This window comes from Delphinapterus leucas, chromosome 11 (assembly GCF_059928025.1).
Source record: "Delphinapterus leucas isolate spDelLeu-1000000601 "Yukka" chromosome 11, BTC_Dleu_Yukka2, whole genome shotgun sequence".
NCBI classification, from domain to species: domain Eukaryota; kingdom Metazoa; phylum Chordata; class Mammalia; order Artiodactyla; family Monodontidae; genus Delphinapterus; species Delphinapterus leucas.
The window spans coordinates 7,542,209-7,566,065 of record NC_143139.1 but is presented as its reverse complement, the minus strand read 5'-3'; the positions used below and the strand labels follow the sequence as shown (position 1 = coordinate 7,566,065).

At 44.9% G+C, this 23,857-nt stretch overlaps 1 protein-coding gene across 1 annotated transcript; it reads right to left on the bottom strand.

Annotated features, from left to right (window-relative positions):
• Window positions 1-11,018: 11,018 nt before the first annotated feature.
• Window positions 11,019-23,055, bottom strand: LOC111176719 (solute carrier family 2, facilitated glucose transporter member 3). The gene is made up of 10 exons (XM_022577496.3): window positions 22,913-23,055; window positions 21,232-21,324; window positions 20,528-20,688; window positions 19,431-19,671; window positions 18,816-18,978; window positions 18,341-18,528; window positions 15,532-15,636; window positions 15,065-15,166; window positions 14,248-14,451; window positions 11,019-13,704 (listed from the first exon to the last, which is right to left on the bottom strand). The coding sequence occupies exons 1-10, from the start codon at window positions 22,925-22,927 to the stop codon at window positions 13,492-13,494; spliced, it is 1,485 nt and encodes a 494-aa protein (XP_022433204.2). The 5' UTR covers window positions 22,928-23,055; the 3' UTR covers window positions 11,019-13,491.
• Between the last annotated feature and the right edge of the window lie 802 nt (window positions 23,056-23,857).

Sequence of the window (23,857 nt, the reverse complement as noted above, 5' to 3'; positions counted from 1 at the left end):
CATACGGCTGAACCTAAAGTTAAGGGGAAGCATATCTCTCCCTTTTAGTAGAAGGAACTTGTCTTTGTTCATTTGGGCTGCTAAAACAAAAATACCAAATACCAAATACCATGGGTGGCTTATGAACAGCAGAAATGTATTTCTCACAGTGCTGGAGGCTGGGAATTCCAAGATCAAGTCACCAGCAGGTTCAGTGTCTGGTGAGAGCCTGCTTCCTGGTTCATGGACTGCCATCTTTTTGCTGTAATCTTACATGGTGGAAGGGGCAAGGGAGCTTTCTTGTGGGGCTTTTATAAGTACACCAATCCCATTCATGAGAGCTCTGCCTACATGACCTAATCATCTCCCAAAGGCCCCACCTCCTAATACCATCACCTTGGGGGTTAGGATTGCAGTATATCAATTTTGGGGGACACAAACATTCAGACCATAACACAACTACAAAAACCACTTGGTAGAGAGCATGGAATTGGGTGTAGGGTGGGGCGGGTGAAGAATAGGGGCCATACATATTCCACTTTCCCACATAAAGTCAAACTGTTTTCTAAAGTGCTGGTATAACTTTACATTCTTTTTTTTTTTTTTTTTTTTTTTTTTCAGTACGCGGGCCTCTCCCGCTGTGGAGCACAGGCTCCGGACGCGCATGCTCAGCAGCCATGGCTCATGGGCCCAGCCGCTCCGCCCACAACTTTACACTCTTACTAGCAGTAAAGACAGTCCCCATTTTGCATTCTTGCCTGCAGTTGATATTTACAGATATTCAAAGGTCTGCCAGTCTGGTAGGCACGAATAACAAAAGGAAAACATGGATGAATTGGACTTAATCAAAAATTTAAAACTTTTGGGCTTCCCTGGTGGCGCAGTGGTTGAGAGTCCGCCTGCCGACGCAGGGGACACGAGTTCGTGCCCCGGTCTGGGAAGATGCCACATGCTGCAGAGCAGCTGGGCCCGTGAGCCATGGCCGCTGAGCCTGCACGTCCCGAGCCTGTGCTCCGCAACGGGAGAGGCCCCAACAGTGAGAGGCCCACGTACCGCAAAAAAAAAAAAAGAAAAAAAAAAATTTAAAACTTTTATAAACTATCTTAACTGCTGTGGTCCGAATGTTTGTGTCCCCCCAATTCATATGTTGAAACCCTAATGACCAATGTGATGGTATTAGTTGCTGGGGGCCTTTGGGAGCTGATCAGGTCATGAGGGTGGAGCTCTCATGAAAGGGATTAGTGCACTTGTAATAGCTCCATAAGAAGCTTCCTTGCCCCTTCTGCCATGAAAGAATACAACGAGAAGACTGCAATCCAGAAGGTGGCCCTCATCCAAACAAGCAGGCACACCGAGCTTGGGCTTCAGCCTCCAGACCAAAACTGTGAGAAATAAATTTCTGCTGTTCATAAGCTATCCAGTCTACAGTATTCTGTTAAAGCAGTCCAAAAGGACTAAGATATTAACCATTTTTAAATGTACAGTTCAGCGGAGTTAAGTATATTCACATTGTTGTGAAGAAGCAGATATCCAGAACTTTTTCACCTTGCAAATATGAAGCTCTATACCCATTAAACAACTCTTGTTTCCCCTTCTTCCAGCCCCTGGTAACCACCATTCTCCTTTATGTTTCTATGAGTTTGACTGCTTTAATATTTTTTTCTTTTTTAAAAAAAAATTTGGGGACTTCCCTGGCAGTCCAGTGGTTAACACTCCATGCTCCCAATGCAGAGGCCCCAGGTTCCATCCCTGGTCAGGGTACTAGATCCTGCATGACACAAAGAAGATGCCACATGTGGCAACAACGATCTCGCACGCAGCAACGACGATCCTGTGTGCCGCAACTAAGACCCAGCGCAGCCAAATACATAAATTTAAAAAATATATATATTGAAAAAAAATCTTTTCTTGGCTGTGCCGTGCAGCATGTGGGATGTTAGTTCCCCAACCAGGGATCAAGCCCACATCCCCTGCATTGGAAATGAGGAGTCTTAACACTGGACTGCCAGGGAAGCCCTCAGTTTGACTGCTTTAAATACCTCGTGCAAGGAGAAGTATACAGTACTTTTATTCTTGTGACTGGCTTATCTCACTTAGTATAATGGCCTCAAGATTCACCCATGCAATGGGATAGGCAGGATTTCCTTCCTTTTGCAGCCTGAATAATGTTCCCTTGGATGTGGGGCTTCCCTGGTGGCACAGTGGTTAAGAATCCGCCTGCCAATGCAGGGGACAAGGATTCGAGCCCTGGTCCGGGAAGATCCCACATGCCGCGGAGCAACTAAGCCCGTGCGTCACAACTACTGAGCCTGCGCTCTAGAGCCTGTGAGCTACAACTACTGAGCCCATGTGCCACAACTATTGAAGTCCGCACGCCTAGAGCCCGCACACCGCAACGAAGAGTAGCTCCCACTCACCACAACTAGAGAAAGCCCGCCCACAGCAACAAAGACCCAACGCAGCCAAAAATAAATAAATAAAATAAATTAAAAAAAAAATTCCCTTGGATGCATATTGGACACTGTGTTTATCCATTCATCCATTGCTGGACACTTGGGTTGCTTCCACTTCTTGGCTATTGTGAATAGTGCTGCTATGAACATGGGTATGCAAATATCTCAAGACCCTGCTTTCAATTCTTTTGGTCATATATCCAGAAGTGGGATTGTTAGATCATATAGTGCTCTATATTTAATGTTTTGAGGAAACTCCATAGTATTTTTCATAGTGGTTATACCATTTTACAAGCCCACCAACAAAATTTAAAACTTTTGTATTTCAAAGGACATTATCAAGAAAATGGAAAGAGGGAATTCCCTGGCAGTCCAGTGGTTAAGACTCCACGCTTTCACTGCTAAGGAACTGGGTCTGATCCCTGGTCAGGGAACTAAGATCCCACAGGCCGCAGTGTGGCCAAAAAAAAAAAAAAAAAAGTTTAAAGACAATCTACAGAATGGTATTTGCAAATCATATATTTGATAAGAGACTCATCCAGACTATATAAAGAACTCAATAAAAATAATAAATAAAAAATAAAGAGGGCTTCCCTGGTGGCACAGTGGTTGAGAGTCCGCCTGCCAATGCAAGGGACGCGGGTTCGTGCCCCGGTCCGGGAGGATCCCACATGCCGCGGAGTGGCTGGGCCTGTGGGCCATGGCCGCTGGGCCTGTGCATCTGGAGCCTGTGCTCTGCAGCGGGAGAGGCCACAACAGTGAGAGGCCCACGTACCGCAAAAAAAAAAAAAAAAAAAAAAAAAGGAATAGCCAAAGCAATCTTGAGAAAGAAAAACGGAGCTGGAGGAATCAGGCTCCCTGACTTCTGACTATACTACAAAGCTACACTAATCAAGACAGTACAGTACTGGCACAGAAACAGAAATATAGATCAATGGAACAGGATAGAAAGCCCAGAGATAGACCCACACACATATAGTCACCTTATCTTTGATAAAGGAGGCAAGAATATACAGTGGAGAAAAGACAGCCTCTTCAATAAGTGGTGCTGGGAAAACTGGACAGCTACCTGTAAAAGAATGAAATTAGAACAGTCCCTAACACCATACACAAAAATAAACTCAAAATGGATTAAAGACCTAAATGTAAGGCCAGACACCTTCAAACTCTTAGAGGAAAACATAGGCAGAACACTCTATGACATAAATCACAGCAAGATCCTTTTTGACCCACCTCCCAGAGAAATGGAAATAAAAACAAAAATAAACAAATGGGACCTAATGAAACTTAAAAGCTTTTGCACAGCAAACGAAACCATAAACAAGATGAAAAGCCAACACTCAGAATGGGAGAAAATATTTGCAAATGAAGCAACTGACAAAGGATTAATCTCCAAAACTTACAAGCAGCTCATGCAGCTCAATATTAAAAAAACAAACAACCCAATCCAAAAATGGGCAGAAGACCTAAATACACATTTCTCCAAAGAAGATATACAGATTGCCAACATACACATGAAAACATGCTCAACATCATTAATCATTAGAGAAATGCAAATGAAAACTACAATGAGATATCATCTCACACCGGTCAGAATGGCCATCATCAAAAAATCTACAAACAATAAAGTGAGAGAGTGGCATGGACATATACACACTACCAAACACACTACACACTACCACAAAGTGAGAGAGTGGCATGGACATATATACACTACCAAACATAAAATCTATAGCTAGTGGTAAGCAGCCGCATAGCACAGGGAGATCAGCTCGGTGCTTTGTGACCAGCTAGAGGGGTGGGATAGGGAGGGTGGGAGGGAGGGAGATGCAAGAGGGAAGAGATATGGGGACATATGTATATGTATAACTGATTCACTTTGTTATAAAGCAGAAACTAACACACCATCGTAAAGCAATAAAGGTGTTAAAAATAAATAAATAAAAACTCATGTAACTCAATTAAACAGAAGCAAAGGACCTGAATAGACATTTCACCAAAGAAGATATAGAAATGGCCAATAAGCCCATAAAAAAGATGTTCAACAGCATTAGTCATTAAGGAAATGCAAATCAAAACCACTCTGAGATATCATTTCACACCCACTAGGATGCATAAAATCAAAAAGTCAGATATTAACAAGTGTTGTTCAGAATGCAGGGAAATCAAATCCCTCACACACAGGACACAAATATCTACCCATTCAATTACGTTGAATATCTGCATAATGTTCTATTACAGGATGGCTCAAAATTTAGTTTTACCAGTTTCCTATCAGGACATTTAGTTTGTTTGTTTGTTTTTTTTTTTGCATACGCAGGCCTCTCACTGTTGTGGCCTCTCCGGTTGCGGAGCACAGGCTCCGGACGCGCAGGCTCAGCGGCCATGGCTCACGGGCCCAGCCGCTCCGCGGCATGTGGGATCCTCCCGGACCGGGGCACGAACCCGTGTCCCCCTGCATCGGCAGGCGGACTCTCAACCATTGCGCCACCAGAGAAGCCCTGCATTTAGGTTTTTATATGACTACTTATTCTCTTATTTTCCTTTTTGTTTTAATCTTTTTATTACACAGATTTATTTTTACATAATTTATATATTATAAGGTTCACCCATTGAAAGCGTACCATTCAGTAATTCTTAGCATTTATAGAGTTGTGGAACCAGATTATTAGATGAATAATCTAATTTTAGAGTGTTCCCATCACCCTAAAAAGAAACTTCGTACCCATTAGAAGTCATCTTTTATCTCTCTGTGTCCCCACCCCACTTTGTTTTCCTCCCCTTAGTTCTAGCTCACCACTAAGCTACCATCTTTCTCTCTATAGATTTGCCTGTTCTGGAAATTTCATATAAATTGAGTCATATAATATGTGGTCTTTTGTGACTGGCTTTATACACGTATGGTTTCAAGGGTCATCTATATTACAGCATGTATCAGTACTTCATTCCTTCTTGTGACTAAGTACTACTGCATTGTACGGATATACCACATTTGGTTTTCCGTTTATCTGTCAATGGATATCTGTCAATGGATACATGGTTTGCTTCCAGTTTGGGGTTAGTGTGAATTATGCTGCAACAAACATGTGAACAAGTTTTTGTGTGGACAAGTTTTCATCTTTCATGGGTAATATATCTAGGAGTGGAAATGCTGGGTCATATAGTAACTATTTTCTTTATAAACTCTACTTATTTATTTTGTCTTGTTTCTTCTCCAAAACACATCTTTTTCAAAATATTCCTCCTCTGATATATACAAATGGTATGCAGATAAGGAGATACAAAGACCGAAAAAATGCTCAATCTCGTAATAAAAATGCAAATTTAAAATACAGGACTCGGGCTTCCCTGGTGGCAAAGTGGTTAAAGAATCCGCCTGCTAATGCAGGGGACAAGGGTTCGAGCCTTGGTCCAGGAAGATCCCAGATGCCACGGAGCAACTAAGCCCATGCACCACAACTACTGAGCCTGTGCTCTAGAGCCCATGCGACACAACTACTGAGCCCACGAGCCGCAACTACTGAAGCCCGCGCGCCTAGAGCCTGTGCTCCCAACAAGAGAAGCCACCGCAATGAGGAGCCCGTGCACCGCAACGGAGAACCAACGCAGCTAAAAATAAATAAATAAAACAATAAATTTTAAAAAATAGAATAAAATACAGGACTCCTTTCTCACTTCAGGTTGATAAAGATGAAACGTTTCATAATAAAACGTTTTAGTAAAAGTGTATAAAAACTGGTACCCTGGGCTTCCCTGGTGGCGCAGTGGTTGAGAGTCCGTTCGTGCCCCGGTCCGGGAAGATCCCACATGCCGCGGGGCGGCTGGGCCCGTGAGCCATGGCCGCTGCGCCTGCGCGTCCGGAGCCTGAGCTCCGCAACGGGAGAGGCCACAGCGGTGAGAGGCCCGCGTACCGCAAAACAAAACAAAACAAAACAAAACAAAAACTGGTCCCCTTATACCTTATTGGGTATTTAACTTTAGTCCACTTCTGGAGCATATAGTCAAGAGACAGGGTGCCAGTTCCAGTTTTGACGATTCAATTTTTTTAAAGTGAGATTTGAATTTAATCTCTGAAACCTATGCCAACTCAGATGATTTAGTCCTATCAATTAAGTCACAAAGCCTAGAGCAATCCAGAAAGGGTAGTTAAATTCTCTTCAGAATAAGAAAGGCGGGAAATACCTGCCTTTGAAGGTCTGCACTTTGCCAAGCGTGTCCTGCGTCTTAGCCGGAAATGGCTTCAGCCGCATGGAATCTAGCGGGCTGCTGGTGCCGCCCGAGCCTGCGCAGCGAAGGGTCGCGGGAGACCTGGCGCGGCCGAAGCCCCGCCTCCTGCAGCGTCCGCGGTTTGGTCCAGAGCCCGCCCAGCCTCCCGTGACTGCGGGGCGGAGGAGGGGGCGGGCGCAGGCGCAGGCCCTAGGCCAGCGCTGGAGCTGGAGCGGTGGGAGCAGAGGGAGGTGGACGACCGGCGGGACCCGCGGCTTCAGCGGTGCCGCCGCCACCGTGGCCCGCCCGGATCACGGACGGATGTTACTAGATTTGTTGGTACCACTCTGGGACTTGACATCCAAGAGGGCGGCGCGGTGAAGACCTAGAACGTAGAGCCAGAGCGGGCTGGCTCAGGCCTCACCTGGACCCTCGACCCCAGACATCGTCCCGCAGCTCAGAGGCCTCAGGCTCAGAGGGGCTCCCTCTGCCTCTCCCCCTGTCTCACTTGCTGGGTCCTGGGCAGGGGCCTCCAGCGCAAGCTCAGCTGGAGCCAGCCAGTTGGAACCTTGGCCAAATTTCTGAAGCAAACACTTTTGGGACCCCACACCTCCCCACCTCCTAAAATGGCACTTTGCAACTTGAATTGTATCTGAAGTCCAGAAGGCTCTGGGAGTTGTGGAAGAAGGAGACCCTGTCAATCAAGGACCCCTTCAGCCAGCCATCTAACATTAATTGTGCCAGTTATCGATTTACTGCCTCAGCTCCAAATTCGTCCTTCAAGACCTGTCTCGTGGGACTTCCCCGGTGGCTCAGTGGTTAAGAATCTGTCTGCCAAAGTAGGAGACACGGGTTCTGAGCCCTGGTCCGCGAAGATCCCACATGCGGTAGAGCAACTAAGCCCGTTCACCACAACCATTGAAGCCCGCACGCCTAGAGCCCGTGCTCCGCACCAAGAGAAGCCACCGCGATGAGAAGCTCGCGCACCGCAACGAAGAGTAGCCCCTGATCTCAGCAAATAGAGAAAGCCCGTGTGCAGCAACAGAGACCCAATACAGCCAAAAAAGAAGACCTGTCTTGTGGTAATGCATGGAATTCCATTTATTTACTTACTTATGCATTCATTCATGCTGCGCTGGGTCTCCGTTGATGCGCACAGGATTCCTCTAGTTGCGGCGAGCGGGGGCTACTCTTCCCTGTGATGCGTGGGGCTTCTCATCACGGTGGCTTCTCTTGTTGCGGAGCACGGGCTCTAGGCGCACGGGCTTCAGTGGTTGCGGCGCGTGGGCTCAGTAGTTGTGGTGCAGGGGCCTAGTTGCTCCGTGGCACGGCACGTGGGATCTTCCAGGACCAGGGATAGAACTCACGTTCCCTGCACTGGCAGGCAGATTCTTAAACCACTGCACCACCAGGGAAGTCCCTGGAATTCCCTTTAGATCATCTCTTAGCGAGTTGAGTGCAATAAAGTTTTCTCAGTAGATGGTGCTAGAAGGATACTGTAGAGGGAAGTGGGCTTCTGCTGGTTCCAGCGGCTACACCACAGATCAGCAGGGTGGATGAGCGAACATTTGGTGGTGTCCTGCCCCAGCCAAGCACGAAGAATGCAAGCTCCCTCAGCCATCTCATGGCCCCGGCCCACGTCTGGCAGTCGCTATTCACCCCAGGCCCCAGGCCTCTCACCTATTGGAGAGTTGTCGACTGCTTGCCTGGGGAATGCACACCAGCTCTGGCCTGTGTAATCTAGCAAACTCCTCTGTTAGCCAGTAGACTGCTACTATGCCTTTTCCAGTGAGATCTGAACCTCAGCTTTGGGGAGTGGCCTCCCAAAGTTGTCCTTCCTTGGATACTCTCCCTCAGCCCTAGGACACCATACTGAGTTCTCTTCCATCATTTTTAACTTGTTCTTATCGTAGCCTGATTTTTTTTTTTTAGTTAAACTTTCCCTGTTTAAGTCAATGTGTGGTTTTGGTCTTCTTCTTTATGTTTTTAGTTGTAGAAGTTTTGGTATTCTGATAGGAGCCAGACTGATATACTTAATAAAAATCAATTATATGTCAGGCAGTGTTCTAGGCATAACAAGACAAGGTACTTGCTTTTATGGAGCTTATCCTCTGCGGAGATTAACTAAACCCTAATCCACAAAGGAGACTCAGCCATACAAAATTCTGAGGCAGAATATTCCAAGCACGAGAGGATAAATGTCAAGAACCTGAGTGATCATGAACTTGATGTACATGAGAACTAGAAAGACCAGTGGGGCTAAACTTCAGTGAGCAAAGAAAGTAACAAGAGCAAATCCTTTGAAGAAGCAAACCCTTTAGGCAAGGGAAGCAGAATTTAGTGTCAGGACAGTTATGAGAATGAATGCAAGCAGATACAAAAAGCTACACCAGGGTCATAAGAGTAAACTAGGCCATATGGTCACCCAGTTTATAGGCCACAGCAAAGAAGTCTGGGTACTATATATATATATATATTTTTTGCCTTTTTTTGTTACTCAAAAATCTCCATTTTTATTTCATTTATTTACTTATTTTTAGTTTTTTGCCGCACCGTGTGGCTGGTGGGATCTCAGTTCCCCAACCAGGAATCAAACCCAGGCCTCTGCAATGAAAGCACCAAATCCTAGCAGCTAGACCACCGGGGAATTCCACCCCCAACAACAAAAAAATCTCCATTTTAAAATTTAGCTCTCTGACTCTCTTCTTTTGCCTTCAACACTCTTGATTTTCTGCTCCTCAATAAGGAAAGCATGCTTGATCCTGTCATGGACACATTTACCTCCCATGGGCCCACCATAGGTCCTGGTGACATGCTTTTTTTTTTAATTAATTAATTTATTTATGGCTGCGTAGGGGCTTTCTCTAGTTGTGGCGAGCGGGGGCTACTCCTTGTAGTGGTGCGCGGGCTTCTCATCGCAGTGGTCTCTCCCGTTGCAGAGCACAGGCTCTAGGGGCGCAGCCTTCAGTAGTTGTGGCATGCGGGCTTCAGTAGTTGTGGCACACAGGCATAGCTGCTCCGCGGCATGCGGGATCTTCCCGGACCAGGGCTCGAACCCGTGTCCCCTGCACTGGCAGGCGGATTCTCAACCACTGCACCACAAGGGAAGCCCCTGACATGCTTTTTCGTTTTAGACAACCTTATAAAAAAGTTTAGGTCTCACAGCACGAGCCCCTCAAAGTCAGCCTGGGCACACACTGTATGTAGGCTTTGGGGTTCCAGATGGCCTAGTTTTGTTAGAGGCTGTTGTAGGACAGTCTAGGACGTACATCAAACGCTGGGCCATTCTGCATGCCTCTAGATACCATCCCCTGGATACTATTTTAAGTGGAATTGGAAGGCTTTGGGCAGCGAGTGACATGATCTGATTTTAAAAGATCACTCTGGTCATGTGAAGAATGAATTATAAGGAAGCAAAGGTGGAAAGAGGGAGCTAAGGCAACCACAATTTTGGAGAATACGGTGCACTCACTGGGGCTCTTTCAGGATAGCCAGGGTGTTTCATCCTTTCATCCCCTCTAACACACAGAGTACCACAGTGTAAGGACTATGTTGGGGGTAAAGAAGCCTTTATGGAGCTCCTACCTGGGCTAGTAGAAATATCTGTAGTAAATGAATGGAAACTAGGGAAGGGAGTGTCAGAACTACATGAAAGGAAAGCATGGAGGTGTGGAGTGCCTGTAGTGGGTATGAGGCGTTATTTTCTGTTTTCTAATTATTTATTTATAACTATTTTTTATTTTTATTTTTTATAACTCATAGCACTCTGATTTACAAAATAGAAACAGACTCACAGACTTTGAAAACAAATTTATGGTTACCAAAGGGGAAAGGTGGTGGGGAGGGGGACAAATGAGGAGCTTGGGATGAACATACACACACTACTGTATATAAAACAGATAATCAACAAGGACCTACCGTTGAGCACAGGGAACTCTACTCAATATTCTGCAATAACCTATATGGCAAAAGAATCTGAAAAAGAATGGGGATATATATATATATATATATATATATATGTATATAGAATACATATGTATAACTGAATCACTTTGCTGTACACCTGAAACTAACACAACATTGGTAATCAACAATACTCCCATATAAAATAAAAATTAAACAAAAAAAGAAAGAAATGGTGAATCGAAATGAAAGGTAGCAGGGACCTTGCCCCTGGAGGGGTTGTTAAGCCAGGGGACTGTTTTTCCTGTAGTCGACGGGAAGCTACTGAAGAATTTTTAAGCAGGACAGTGATTTAAATGTATATGTATATGTCATATGGATGCCCTGACATCAGTGTAGGATGAATTTTAGAGATCGAAGACTGGAGGAGAAAGGAAATAGGTAGGAGCATAAGAGAAAAATCAGAAGAATTCTCACTGGGGAAAGCAAGCAACATAATTTATTACGTATGCAAGGCAATGCGCTAAGGCTTTTCCATTTCATCTGCATAATAAACAAGTATTGCTATTTTCTTTTGTACAAGACTCTCATATAAGAAACCTACTTAAGGTTACAACAGGTACTGGGTGGCCACATTGGGATTAAAGCTGATTTTGTTGTCACAGGAAGGACCAAAACAAAACAAAAAAGCCAAGCCTGCAATGTTATATATACATTCAGAATTTTTATTTCAAAACAAAGAACCATAGTAACAATAATAGAAAATCCGTTTGGAAATTATTCACAATCTGGTCACTGAGAAATGGGAAGACCTCCACACTGCATGACTGCCAAGCCACTGATTCTGAGGAGCCAGAGTGGAGGTGCAGTTAGAGGAAACTCAGCCGTTCCAGCAAAGCCCCACCCCACGGCTCTGTGAGTTTTTATCCAAAGGCTCAAGGACCAGAGGGAATGGTGAGAACTTAGGACCAAAATCCTGGCAACAGGCAAGGGTTTGGCTAAAGGGCCTGAAATATGTAAGCACCAAAGAGGGAGAGGGAGATCAAGCAACATATGAAAAAGGGAAGAAGGGCCCAATCTCCATTTCTAAAAATACTGGGTAACTGGATGGGCGTGGAGGTGTTCGTGGCCTCTGGCAAGTGTAAACCCCTCCATCTCACCCAACTCTCTGAACCACCCCAGAGTTAGAAGCTTCAGTTTGTTTCTTACTGCCTTCAAGGAATGCCTCCCTCTCCCCTGTGACTCCCCTGCAGCGCCCCCCAGAGGCGCCGAGTCCCGGAGCATGGAATGAGTCCTCCACTCTCAGTCTCAAAATTTAGGGAGTCCTCCCCTTCCTCTCCAAAAAGGAAAGGCAGCCAGATAAGACTGAACTCGAAAGTTTGAAAGAAAACCATAGATTCAAATTCCACCCAGCAGAGGCAGTGCTATCGACATTCTATCCAAAAGGGGGCCTTAGGAACATAGAGGAAACAAGTTACCCATAAACCACTTCCACCCAGAGCAAGGTGACAGTGCACATACACTCACGCTCAAGCGTGGGCTCCACTGCACATCCACGCATACTGTCAAGTGTGGTCTGTGGGAAAGTTCAAGTCCCTGGAAGGACACTTGACATAATACTATGGTAACATGGTAACAAGGGTAACTTGACATGGTAACAGACATAAACGAGCATGAGATGACCCTAATGTAACAACATACTTCAACTGGATAATAATCGTTCTGGAAAAATCCTCTCCCAGAGCTGAGGTTACAAATTCCAAGGTAGCTATGCACATCTCTGAATTCTTTTAAAGCTATGGCTTAAAACAAAATAAAAATCAACATCTAAAATCTTCTAAAGAACAAACTGAAGAAATAACGAACCTCTACCAAGAACCAATATTTTGGCTTGTTCATTTGGAAGGCTCTCCCACCAGATGATAGGAGTATTAAAAAAAAAAAAAAAAAAAAAGTGAGTTCACTACAAAGAAGCCGTTTGGTCCAGTGAGGGGAGAGAGGATTTCTAGAAGTAACCATCCCTTCTCTGGACTCCATCCAAAATTAGAACCCATCAACTACCATTAACTACAATGCCCATCTTAGTGACAATCCTAGATTTCAAGTAATACTACATATAATCTTAAACAAAGGAAAAAGTTCCAAAGGAAACTAATAGCTTCTTCATACAGGCACATGACTTTTCTGAGAAATTTGAGTTTTCACCTGAAGGACAGAAATTGTTAAGAGGCAACGTGCAAACCTCACACACCACGTCATACACTCTCCAACAATGCATCACATTTCTCCCTGAATTTGTCCTTTCTTATTGCACCCTAACCTCTCCGGTATTAAATCTTCCACCCTATAACCTCTTTAAGCACCTCCCTCTAACCTCAATTTCCTTATGCTTTCATTATTTGGTAAAATTACTTTATACTTACAAAAATAAATATTTATGCAATAAAACCAGAAGATCAAATAAATAAAACTCAAGTTAGTTTGCTCTGCAGAGCCGCATGGAAGTGAGGAAGACGGTCTTATGGAATCCCTCTCTGCCCTCCACATTCTTACGTGTATCTGCTTCCTGGTAAGTTGAGGTCGGAGGAACTGCAGCCCCATGCCCAGTCCCCTAAATGCCCTCGAGAGGCAAGAGTAGAGCCTAAGGGAGCAGGAGCTGGCAGAGTTGTCATATGCCAAGCAGCCAATCCCTCCCGAAATGAAGGCAGGTTCCCTTGGTCTCTCCTGAACAGAAGAGAATGTCCAAGAAATGAAATTTTTAAAAGCCTTTGAAGATAACAACTAACCCCAGCATTGGGATCCTCTGAGCGCCCAAGGGTGTGTGGGATGAGAAAAGAATTGAGTAGCAGCATTCAGAAACAGTCCTGGGTTACAACCTGATGAGGTCTCTCCCTTGCTTAGGGAGAGGTTGCTTTTTCATGGCAGGAGGGAGGTGGGAAGGAGGCACTGCTTAGACGTTGGTGTCCTTCGTGGGCTGGATGCTGTTCATCTCCACGATGGGACCTTTCTCACCTCGGTTACCCGCCGGCACCTGCCCTTCAAAGGCTCGTGTAATTTCCTCAAAAGTCCTGCCACGAGTCTCAGGGACTTTGAAGAAGGTGAAGACCCAGAAGATAACAAGGAAACCCGTGAAGATAATGAAAACGTAGGCTCCTAAATAGAACTAGGGAAAGGACACAAAACAAGGAGAGTCGGTGTCAAAATCTGGTCACTGATAAACTCCAGTTTCCCTCGCAATCGTTATTTCCAATGCGCCTGAAGCCATAACCCTTCCAGACTTCATGAAGACAGTAAGGTTTCTTCAGAGACTTGTTTATGATTTCATTGGTAGCTTACTATATTTCTCTGCAATTTTTTGTCATTCCTTTTCCTAGTCATTGAAGTTAGCTGTTTCCAAATACCTATTGAGTTATTTAAGGCCTTCTGATTATGAGTTTTAAGATCTGGGTTTCTGAAAGACTCATGGGAACTGGGAATGCATTCTAGATGTCCACTGCTGGTTCCTTTACTTAACAAATCAGCTCTAGGCCATCTTATAAGAGGACCTACCTCATCATTAACATCGTAAAGCCATTAATGCTAAGCCAAATGATGGATTTTAAATATTGGTTTGGAATCCTAAGCCTTATTATTACCATTCCGTTTCTAGGCAGAACTATGTATTAGCTGGTTTCAAGATGGGCTGGGTGAGTTTTAAGTTACTTACTGCAGCTGAGGGGAAGAGCAGTCCGACCAAAAAGTTGGAGGTCCAGTTGGAACAACCAGCCACTGCCATGGCAGCCGGGCGGGGTCCCTGGCCAAAGAGTTCAGCCACAATAAACCAGGGAATGGGGCCTGGGCCAATTTCAAAGAAGGCCACGAACAGCAAGATGGCCCCAATACAGATAAAGCTCATCCAACCATAATTATCCTACGAGAAAGGAACAAAGGAAAGTTAGTATTAGAGACAGCATGCCCCAGGCAGCATCCAGCTTCCCAGAGATGAGCACTGACTAATAATGAAAAGTTCCTTCCGTCCCGTGGTATAAAGGAGTTACTGGACCTAGAAGCCTTAGGTCCTTGTTTCTTTCTTCTTTTTTTGTTTTGGCCTCACCATATGGCATGCGGTATCTTAGTTCCCCCACCAGGGATTGAACCCGTGCCCCCTGCACTGAGAGTGCAGGGTCTTAACCACTGGACCGCCAGGGAAGTCCTAGAAGCCTTGGGTCTTTGAAACCTAGCAGTGTGATCACAAATGTCATTCTGCACTGAGACCATCTTATCAGCTGTAAAAGGGGAATAATGACCTCAAGATTTCTTTAAGAATTAAATGAGATAATGTATTTTACAAACTATATGTTATATAGATATAGGGATTATAGCAATTTAATTATCTATCTCTGATAATCCACTTGTCTTAAAACTCTGGGCATGTTGCCTCTCCCAAATGTCATTTGTATGATCTCCAAACCTCAACTACCCCCCCCCTCACCTTTCCGCACCCCCCCGCACCCCCCCCCCCTTCCTTCGCAAAGAAGACTCACCTTTAATAACAAAGAAATCGTCATGAGGACGGAACAAAAAGCCATCCCTCCGAGGCCTACCAGGTGTAGCGTCCTCCTCCCTGCCTTTTCTACCAGGAACACCTAAAAGAATAAAAAAGAAATATGTGCATTCCCTTTCATGAAAACAACTCTATGAGCTCTGGAACCTGCCTGACCAACAGCAGGCTACCTGCTATAGTTACACTTGCTCTCTTCCAGCGTCAAGTTAAAAGCACCCTACAGAATCCCCTCTGTACTTCCTCTTGCCCATCCATTCCCTATGTGTCTGAAGAGTGAAGACTGTCTTACCCATCATTCAATAACCTTTTTCCCCCAAAAGGAATTAAACGGAAAAAGGTTTAACTAAATGACGGAAGGGGGGTGTGGAAGGACGTGCAACCCATCCTTGAACGTGTGTAGCAAGAATTCTTCTCCCACCTCAACAATGATCAAAACATCCGACTTACAGAAACCACGGTGAAGATGGTGTTAACCACGCCTGCACCAATAGTGGCGTAGATCGGCTCCTTGACACCTGCATCTTTGAAGATTCCTGTCGAGTAATAGAACACCTAACAGGGAACAAAAGATGCAACTGTGAAATACAATTGTGCATAGCAGTTACATGGAACCCTCTAAAAAAATCAACTCAGAAAAGTCCCAGAAGTTAAGGAGTACTTCCCAGGGATTTTGTTCAATCACGGTATCTTTTCTGCAAACGAATGATCTTCTGTTATCTTATCTCTATTCTCTTCTTCAGTGGTCTTCAATTCTAGCTACTTATTTCCACTTTTTTTTCCTTCTAACTATGCTTCTTCTTACTGCTCCATTTAGCCTCTTCCTTAAGTTTACTTTAGTGACTTACATATAAAAGGCTTAAGTCCCTTTAAGTTTTTCAATTACACTTTTCCAATAGACTTACTCCAACTCCCACCCCGACCAACAACGACAGGCATTGATGTCTCCACTTGATAGTGAAGAAACCGAAGAGTAACCTCAGCCTGATCGTGATTTAGAAGCAGAACTTGGGCTGGAATTCCGGGGACTAGGTCTTTGCAAGTGTTTTACAAACTAACACCAGCTATTATTTTAATTGAATAGACACTATTAAATAAACTACAATTTAATGTATACTATTTTTATTATTTGCTCAACACTGTGCTAATACGTAGGGCTGCTGCAACTACCACAGCTAAAGAGACGTCAAAACACTGGTCTCAGACCTCAAGGTAACAAGGGAACAGGATCTAGATGGCTCAGTCCCTCAGGTTTGGTTTAGGGGTTTATGATTTCACCCAGAGTACCTGCCCTCGTAACAGCCAGTATTCATCAGACTTTTTGATGAACATATGCTTCGACAATGGGAGTGACCGTCTCCAGAAACAAGTCTTCAAATCCCTACAACCTAAGATAGAAACTATGTATATTTTCCAAAATAAGATTCAGGCTGAGCTCTTGGAATTTAAAAAAAAAAAAAAAAAAATCGAAGAATATTTAATAATATAAAGCTTGTGAGGAAAGACGTTCGAACAGTTAAAACCAGAGATGAATAGCTATGCCAATTCTCTTCCTTATATAAAAGCTCACGTGTCAACAACCTAACACGTTATATACCCATCTCAAGCCAACTTCTTACAGTAAAATCTTGCTGCCTGGTGCCATGGAGCTAGGCCACATCATCTTACCCAAAGGCAGTTTACTCTGCTGGGTAAACACTATCCAGCCTCTTACCCCCTCTGCCTTTAAGGGAAATTAGAAAACATCCTTTGTTCAAAGGTAGGTTGGAAAACTGACTTTCTTTCACACACCATTTCCTGAAAGGGCGGGGACAGGGGCTGGGCGATGGGTAGGTCCTACCAGCAGAGCACTCATCTATCATTTGTAACTTTCCCAGGATGGTCTTTTTCTGATCCTGTTTTGCAGGGCTTCGACTCGGGGGAGGCAAGCAGGCGCCTGGGGTATAGAATTGAAGAAGGCGGTCCTTCTCAGGACACGTCTTGTATCTGGACACCTCACTCTAGTCCCAGCCTCGCTGTTCTGGAAAGTCTTGAGAGTATATTTGAATTACAGTGGTTTTTCAAATGTGGAAATTGGAGATTGAGATCCATCAAAACCACCTGAGGGGCTTTTTCAAGCTATCTTTCCTCCCAAGGTCTGATATGACAGCCTCTAAGTCCTCAGGAGATGCACTGCGATTTCAAACACAAGTATCCTTGTGGTGCGTTAGGGAGAAAAGGCTAAGGACAAACTTTGTATTTTGAGTTATCACGTGTTTTGCAAAACGCTTTGTCACAAAACGATTTGATCACACTGATCACATTACGATGGGAAACCCTCAGGGCGTGAACCAGTACTTAGAAGGGGGACAGGGGTGGGTGCTCTTCATATCCAAATATTTTATCTGCAGAAGGATAGGTGTAGGAATACCCTCTCTGCCCACAACCAAGACTCACGAGCAGAAGCTGATTTTTGCATAGAACGCAATGGCTACCCGCCCACTGCTAGCTCGCATTTTGCCTCACACTTAACTGTCATAGTCACTCTTCTAAGTTGTAAAAAATATAGAGAGTGATAAGCCCAGCTCACTCTGAGGTTGCCTGTGTGCCCACACACCTCCTAATTGCTTCCCAGGGCTTTACACTGATTTTAAATTGTACAGTCCTGGGAAAAAACCCAAGGTATATCAACTCTCAGATCTGCTTTGATTATATGGCTTACGTTATCACTGATAACATCATGTAATAAGACAGATCAGAGTTAAAGAGGACTGAAAATTTTTAAAATGAGTGGTCAAAGAAAGAGGATTAATAAAAATTGACAAATTGTGATACTCTATATATTAAAAAAAAATCTGGAAGAGGACAAACGTTAACTATAAGTTCCAAGGCTAAGGGTGACAAACTTTTAGTTGATTCTCTCATCTTTCCACGTGGAAAACATGTACTATAGATAATTTTAAGAAATAGGAATTCCCTGGCAGTCCAGTGGTTGGGGCTCCGTGCTTCCACTACAAGGGGCATGGGTTTGATCCCTGGTTGGGGAACTAAGATCCAACGAAAAAAATTTAAAAATAAACAAATAAAAATGAAAAAATTAAAAAAAAAAAACGAAATGGAAACCTGGGTAAAGAGCATGTTTTGAGAGGCTGCTCTGTGGCAAGCATTGTGAGGGACCCCTGGATATAAAAGAAGGTGAGCAACCAATGCTATTCACCTCTGGTCAGGTGTTTTAAGTGGAATATTGTAGGACACGTTTGACAGACAAGTGGGCACTCACAGCGTTGATCCCCGAGAGCTGCTGAGAGAGCTGGAGCATGATGGAGATGAGGATGGGCTGTCGGTAGCTGGGGGCTCGGAAGAGCTCCACCACGGTGACTTTTTTTTCCTGTGCCATCCTTATACTCTCATCTTTCATCTCCTGGATGTCCTGAGCCACGTCCTGGGTGCCCCACAATCGCTGGAGAACTGGTGAAAAGCGTGAAGAGGAAAGGTTAATGATAAGGCGCTGTCCCGAATTCTTTTTCCCCATGAGACGGATGGGAAGAAGCCGCCCAGATGAGCCCTGCATCTGGCGGCTCAATCAGCATCTGGCTTTAACTCGCCTTCTCACCCCATCCTTCAGGGGCTGCAAGTTTCTGACTTAAGCATAATCAGACAGGGAAAGGAGATGACGAAAACCAGATCCAATGTCCTCATCCTAAAACAAACCACAAGCCTAAGATTCCTACAGTGAAGGCGTGAAGGGTACTCACTCTCCTTAGCGCTCTCCTCTTCCTTTCTGTTAATGAGCAAGAATCTAGGACTTTCAGGGCAAAATGGAAGGGCAGCACATTGGAGAATGGCTGGGATGATGGTGAAGCCCAAGAGCAGCGGCCAGAGCTCTTTAGTCCCCAAGATGATTTTTAGACCAAAGATCTAGAAACCAGACAAAGACAATACTATCAATTCCATACTGTACAGGCTAAAGGTTGATTTTAAAAGAATGTTCAGAAGATCATCTGTTCTTTCATCACGGGAAAAGATAGTCTCTTCTACTTTTTCTACCCTGCCTGCTTCCTGAGCCGTCTGTGAACTATAGTAATATTAATTAATGTCTGAAACATATATAGTTGCATGGGTGCCAGACGTTCTTTTTCTCAATTGAAGTAGAGTTGATTTACAATGTTGTGTTAATTACCGCGTACAGCACAGTGATTCGGCTATGCATGTGTATATATATATGTTTAAAGAAACGTAGACTCTTTCCCATTATGGTTTATTATAGGGTACTGAATACAGTTCTCTGTGCAGACATTCTCTTGACTGTCTTCTCTATGTAGATTCATTTAGTGAGTTGTGAAACTAACACTCAGTAAGTTCTAGAGTACCTGGGCCACCAGAATCCCAATAACGATGCCCAGCTGGTTGAGAGTGCCAAAGGCCCCCCGCAGGGCAGTGGGAGATATCTCTCCAATGTACATGGGCACGAATCCTGTGCAGAGTCCACAGAAGAGGCCAATAACCAGTCGGCCCAGGATCAGCATTTCAAATGACTCCGCTATTTTGCAGAACCCCATAAGGCAGCCACCAGCGATGGCCAACAGGTTGACCATAAGCATTGAATTGCGCCTGAAAGATTAAACAAAAACAAGTGAAGTTAGCAAAACAGACCTGATCCCCCCCTTCTTTCCTAATCATTCTACTCTTCTCCAGGCTCACATATCTTTTGGCCTAATTTTTCCACTTTCTAGTATCAGAACATATCTGGTTGGGATAATCAAGATCAATGGTTCTTACACCTCGGTATGCATAAAACTCACCTAAAGAACTTGTTTAAGATTCTCCCCTCTACGTCCTAGCTGTAGGCTAGGATTTTAGCAAGCACTTTAAGGCCAGTTGTTCTCAAAGTGGTCCACAAACTAACAGCATCAGCTAGAAATTTGCTAGAAATTAAAATTATCCCACCCTACCCCAGAGTAATTATTAGGCCTGAATCTGGGTTGGAGCCCAGCAATCTGTGGGACTAGTTTTCCCTTGATGGGAATTTGAGGTTCTCTCATTCAAATGCATCTTCACCTCCCTGCTCTAAGCCTCAATTCTCGTCCTCAATGCAACCAGTATAGACCCCTTCCTTGCCCAGCTTCTGATCAAGACCTGCCAAACCGGGACTTCCCTGGTGGCGCAGTGGTTAAGAATCCGCCTGCCAATGCAGGGAACACAGGTTCAAGCCCTGGTCTGGGAGGATCCCACATGCCGCGGAGCAGCTAAGCCCGTGCACCACAACTACTGAAGCCCGCACGCCACAGCCACTGAAGCCCACGCACCTAGAGCCTGAGCTCCGCAACAAGAGAAGCCACTGCAGTGAGAAGCGAGCGCACAGCAACGAAGAGTAGCCCTCGCTCACCGCAACTAGAGGAAGCCTGCGCGCAGCAACCAAAGCCCAACTCAGCCAAAAGAAAAAGAAAAAAAAAAAAAGTATTAATACCTGCCAAACCGGTTGACAAAGAGTCCAACAGAAAAGGAGCCAACCATACCACCAACGGAGAAGATGGCCACAGACAAGGACCACAGGGACGTGAGTACCACCTCAGAGGGAGGGTTTTCGAACCTCTCTTGCAAAGTGTAATTGAGATAGTCCTTTATGATCTGCAAATTAAAATGGTTGGTGGGAGAAGAGACCGTTACAACTGGATGAGAAAAGAAACAAACATTGGGGATCTTCCCCTCCCTACGAGAACAGCATTACAGTTACTTTCTAGGTAGCGGATCAAGGGAATAAATAGATGGCAATGGATGAGACAGGTAACACACTGGAGTTAATGTTACCAGCTCTGAAAAGAATAATTTTTTATTTGTCCTGAAAATTCCAGTAGGTAGTAGTACTGACGTGCTCTTGTTCGGTGACTATCCCAGCCACCCTCCCGCCCTGAGACTTTGTAACTAACCCCTAAGAGATAATAAAGGAAGTGTGTCACCGTAGGGTGAGAGGAAGAATGGGTACAGTCCAGGGTACAGGGAGCCCCTGAGCCTTTTGCCTTGATCAATGATTCAAATAGACCCCCACCAATATCATTCCCCCTCTAGGTCTTAGCCAAGCTACCTACCAAGTGTGTCTAAACTTGTTAATTCTGGAAACACTACCTAAAGGAATAATTATCCTATTCCAAACTCTAGCTGCCTGGCACTCACCACCTCAGGAGCATTGATGACTCCAGTGTTGTAGCCAAACTGGAAAGAGCCTATTGTAGCAATCGTGATGGCAAAGATCAGAGGGGCGGTGACCTGGGGGGCGGGGGAGGAGAGAAGAAACAGTCAAAACTCTTGATGGATGATTGCCTCTTATTAAGAAGATGTATATATCGGAAGAACTCAGCCTGTGAGCGGTATGAAAACAACAAAAACTTAACGATTTAGGTAATGAATGAGGAACACGAAAGAACTGAAGAGCTTATCTGGAAATACATGGGTGAGCATGCAGAGTAAACTTGGGGAAAGTGGCAAGAGAATTTGGGAAAAGGGAGAAGTTAAGATAACTGGGTTAGTCGGTTTGGAAGCATTCAAAAAACAGCCCCAGGTAAGAGCAAGCATAGAACTGTGCTCAGGAATAGAAAAAATTGTGAGGGCACAGTAAAATGCCTTAGGATTGCTAAGAACAATTGACTCTGGAAACAGCTAGATCCAGCGTACGCTCACCCGTACCCCACATTCCACAGAAGCCCGAGTACTGGTGGTGTGTCGTCATCACCAGGCTGCTCTTAACTGCATCACGTAATCTACAGGATCAACCTACTGTATCCTTGGTCCCATCTGAAATTCTTCCCGTTCACTTAATAATGTACTGCTATCCCCCACCCACCCACCAGGGGGCGAGCACACGCTCACGCCCAACCCCAGATGGAGACATTTTGTGAGGGGCTGTGCAGTAATCAACCCAGTCATCACTCACCTTGCTGGGAATAAATTCCAGTGGGCGTGATCTTACTTTCCACCTCAAGGTAGCTCAATTTTTACGCCTGAGAAGCCCAACCCCTCCTCACCTTAAACTCCTTCCCTCTCAGGTCAGACAGTGGCAGGCCAGGAGTTTTCAGTTCCCCAAATTGACCTTGCCTCCCAGGCATCTAGTACCCCTGAAGCCCCGCCAGCGCACCGCTTTCTGTTTAATCCTCTCCTTTTAGTAAAAACCTCTTCTTTTTCTCTCATCATTTACTATTCTTGAGGGCCGTCCCACTTTTTCATCCCTTCTCTTCTTTTATTTTTAAGTAAGTTACCTTAGTGAATGAAAATACCTTTCTCCCCACAAATACTGCATCCATAACACAATAATACATTAAAATATTGTGCACTCACAACCAAGCACAACAGGAAGGACAACTGGAATTCTCTCTCCTTAGTATCCAGGGAATCCCATAGGTCATAGAACAGATGGCTGGACACCGACCCAGGCCCCAAAACAAATCCCAGGTCCTTTCAAGGTCTAAGGCATCCAGAGAAATCCTCTTGCTGGTTCTCAGACCCACACTCGTAATCAACACAACCAAGCAGCCCCTGATCCCCTGAACACTCAACCGGTTTCATCCTCACATTCTCAGTAGCCTGTAATTGTATTAAAGAAAAAGAAAAAAAAAAAACGAGAAACAAACACAACTTCCCCATGTGACTTTCCCTACCACAGGAAGGTGAATCAAACAGGGATAAATCCTTTATAGGAAATGACATCCAAAGAGAACTGGTGGAACTGTGGCACTGCAGGCTGGGGAAGAAATGGAAAGGCTTTAAGATGGCTAGGAAGAGAGCACAGCCATCACCATTAAGGCTTGCCTTTCGGAGCGTACCCCAAACAAGCAAAAACCAGTAACTGTATCGTTCTTACCTTCGCTGTCCCCATGGCCCTAAATTAATTCCTTTCAATCTTCAATAAAGATCTAGAAGTGGGATTCCAGAGACCCCTCTTCCAGCCAACAAAACCTCCAAAATGTCCTTCTCAGCAGCAAGTTTTCAGGCGGGTCCTCGGTACCGCTCCAACGTCTCCTCACGCACCCTTAGGATGGGCACCTATTTATAAGCTCCGCAAAGGGCGGAGCCTGGGCGACAAGCCCCCAGCCCCACCCCGCCCCCGCCCCCAGTGATCTCCGGACCTCCCGGAATTTTGTGACCTCAAGCTCTGCCCCCACCCTACACCACACCCCCCCATCTCTTTAAAACCACATCCTCCACCCTCCCTACTTCGTGGTTTTTTTTTTTTTTTTTTTTTTTTTCCGAAGCTCGTCCTCCTTTCCTCTTCTAAGAGCAGCTACAGCCTCTTAGTTTCACAGACAAAAATGCTACCAGAAAAGCCTGGAGGGAGGGCAGATACACTTTATTTTTTGCTCTCGCAAGTTCTCAGAACTGAATCAATCCGTAAAGAATAAACGCTATCTATATAAGGAAAGTCGAGTGGGTGCTACTATATGAGAGTTAACGTTGTTTGACGGAGTGTAAACTGAAACTATTCCTAATCCTATGAATTTGTCAGCTGCTCTTTGATTGTAGGCTGTGTCTGCAATCTTGAAGGGGAGGGAAGGACAGTCTGAGAGAAGGAAAGCGAGTGAAGGAAGAATTGGAAGAATTTTTGGCTCTACTTGTCCTCTGATGAGCATACTCGCTCCTGGGAGAAAACCTGAGTGTCTAGGAGCCAAACCAACTCTCCTGGGCAGCAGAAAGGAGAGAATCAGCTGCCCATGGGACACAATCCAAACTCCTGAAAATACGGCATTCACCAACTCCCCACCCATTCTGAATTCTACCCATTCTGCAGTATTTTGCCTCTAGTCTCGGG

What these genes read in the sequence shown, in the direction of transcription:
- LOC111176719 (XM_022577496.3), bottom strand. An exon ending in AGAGGAGAGCGCTAAGGAGA is followed by an intron (nt 18,529 to 18,815) that starts GTGAGTACCCTT and finishes GCTTTTCACCAG; the next exon opens with TTCTCCAGCGATTGTGGGGC. An exon ending in CCATCTTCACCGTGGTTTCT is followed by an intron (nt 15,167 to 15,531) that starts GTAAGTCGGATG and finishes TTATTCTTTTAG; the next exon opens with GTGTTCCTGGTAGAAAAGGC.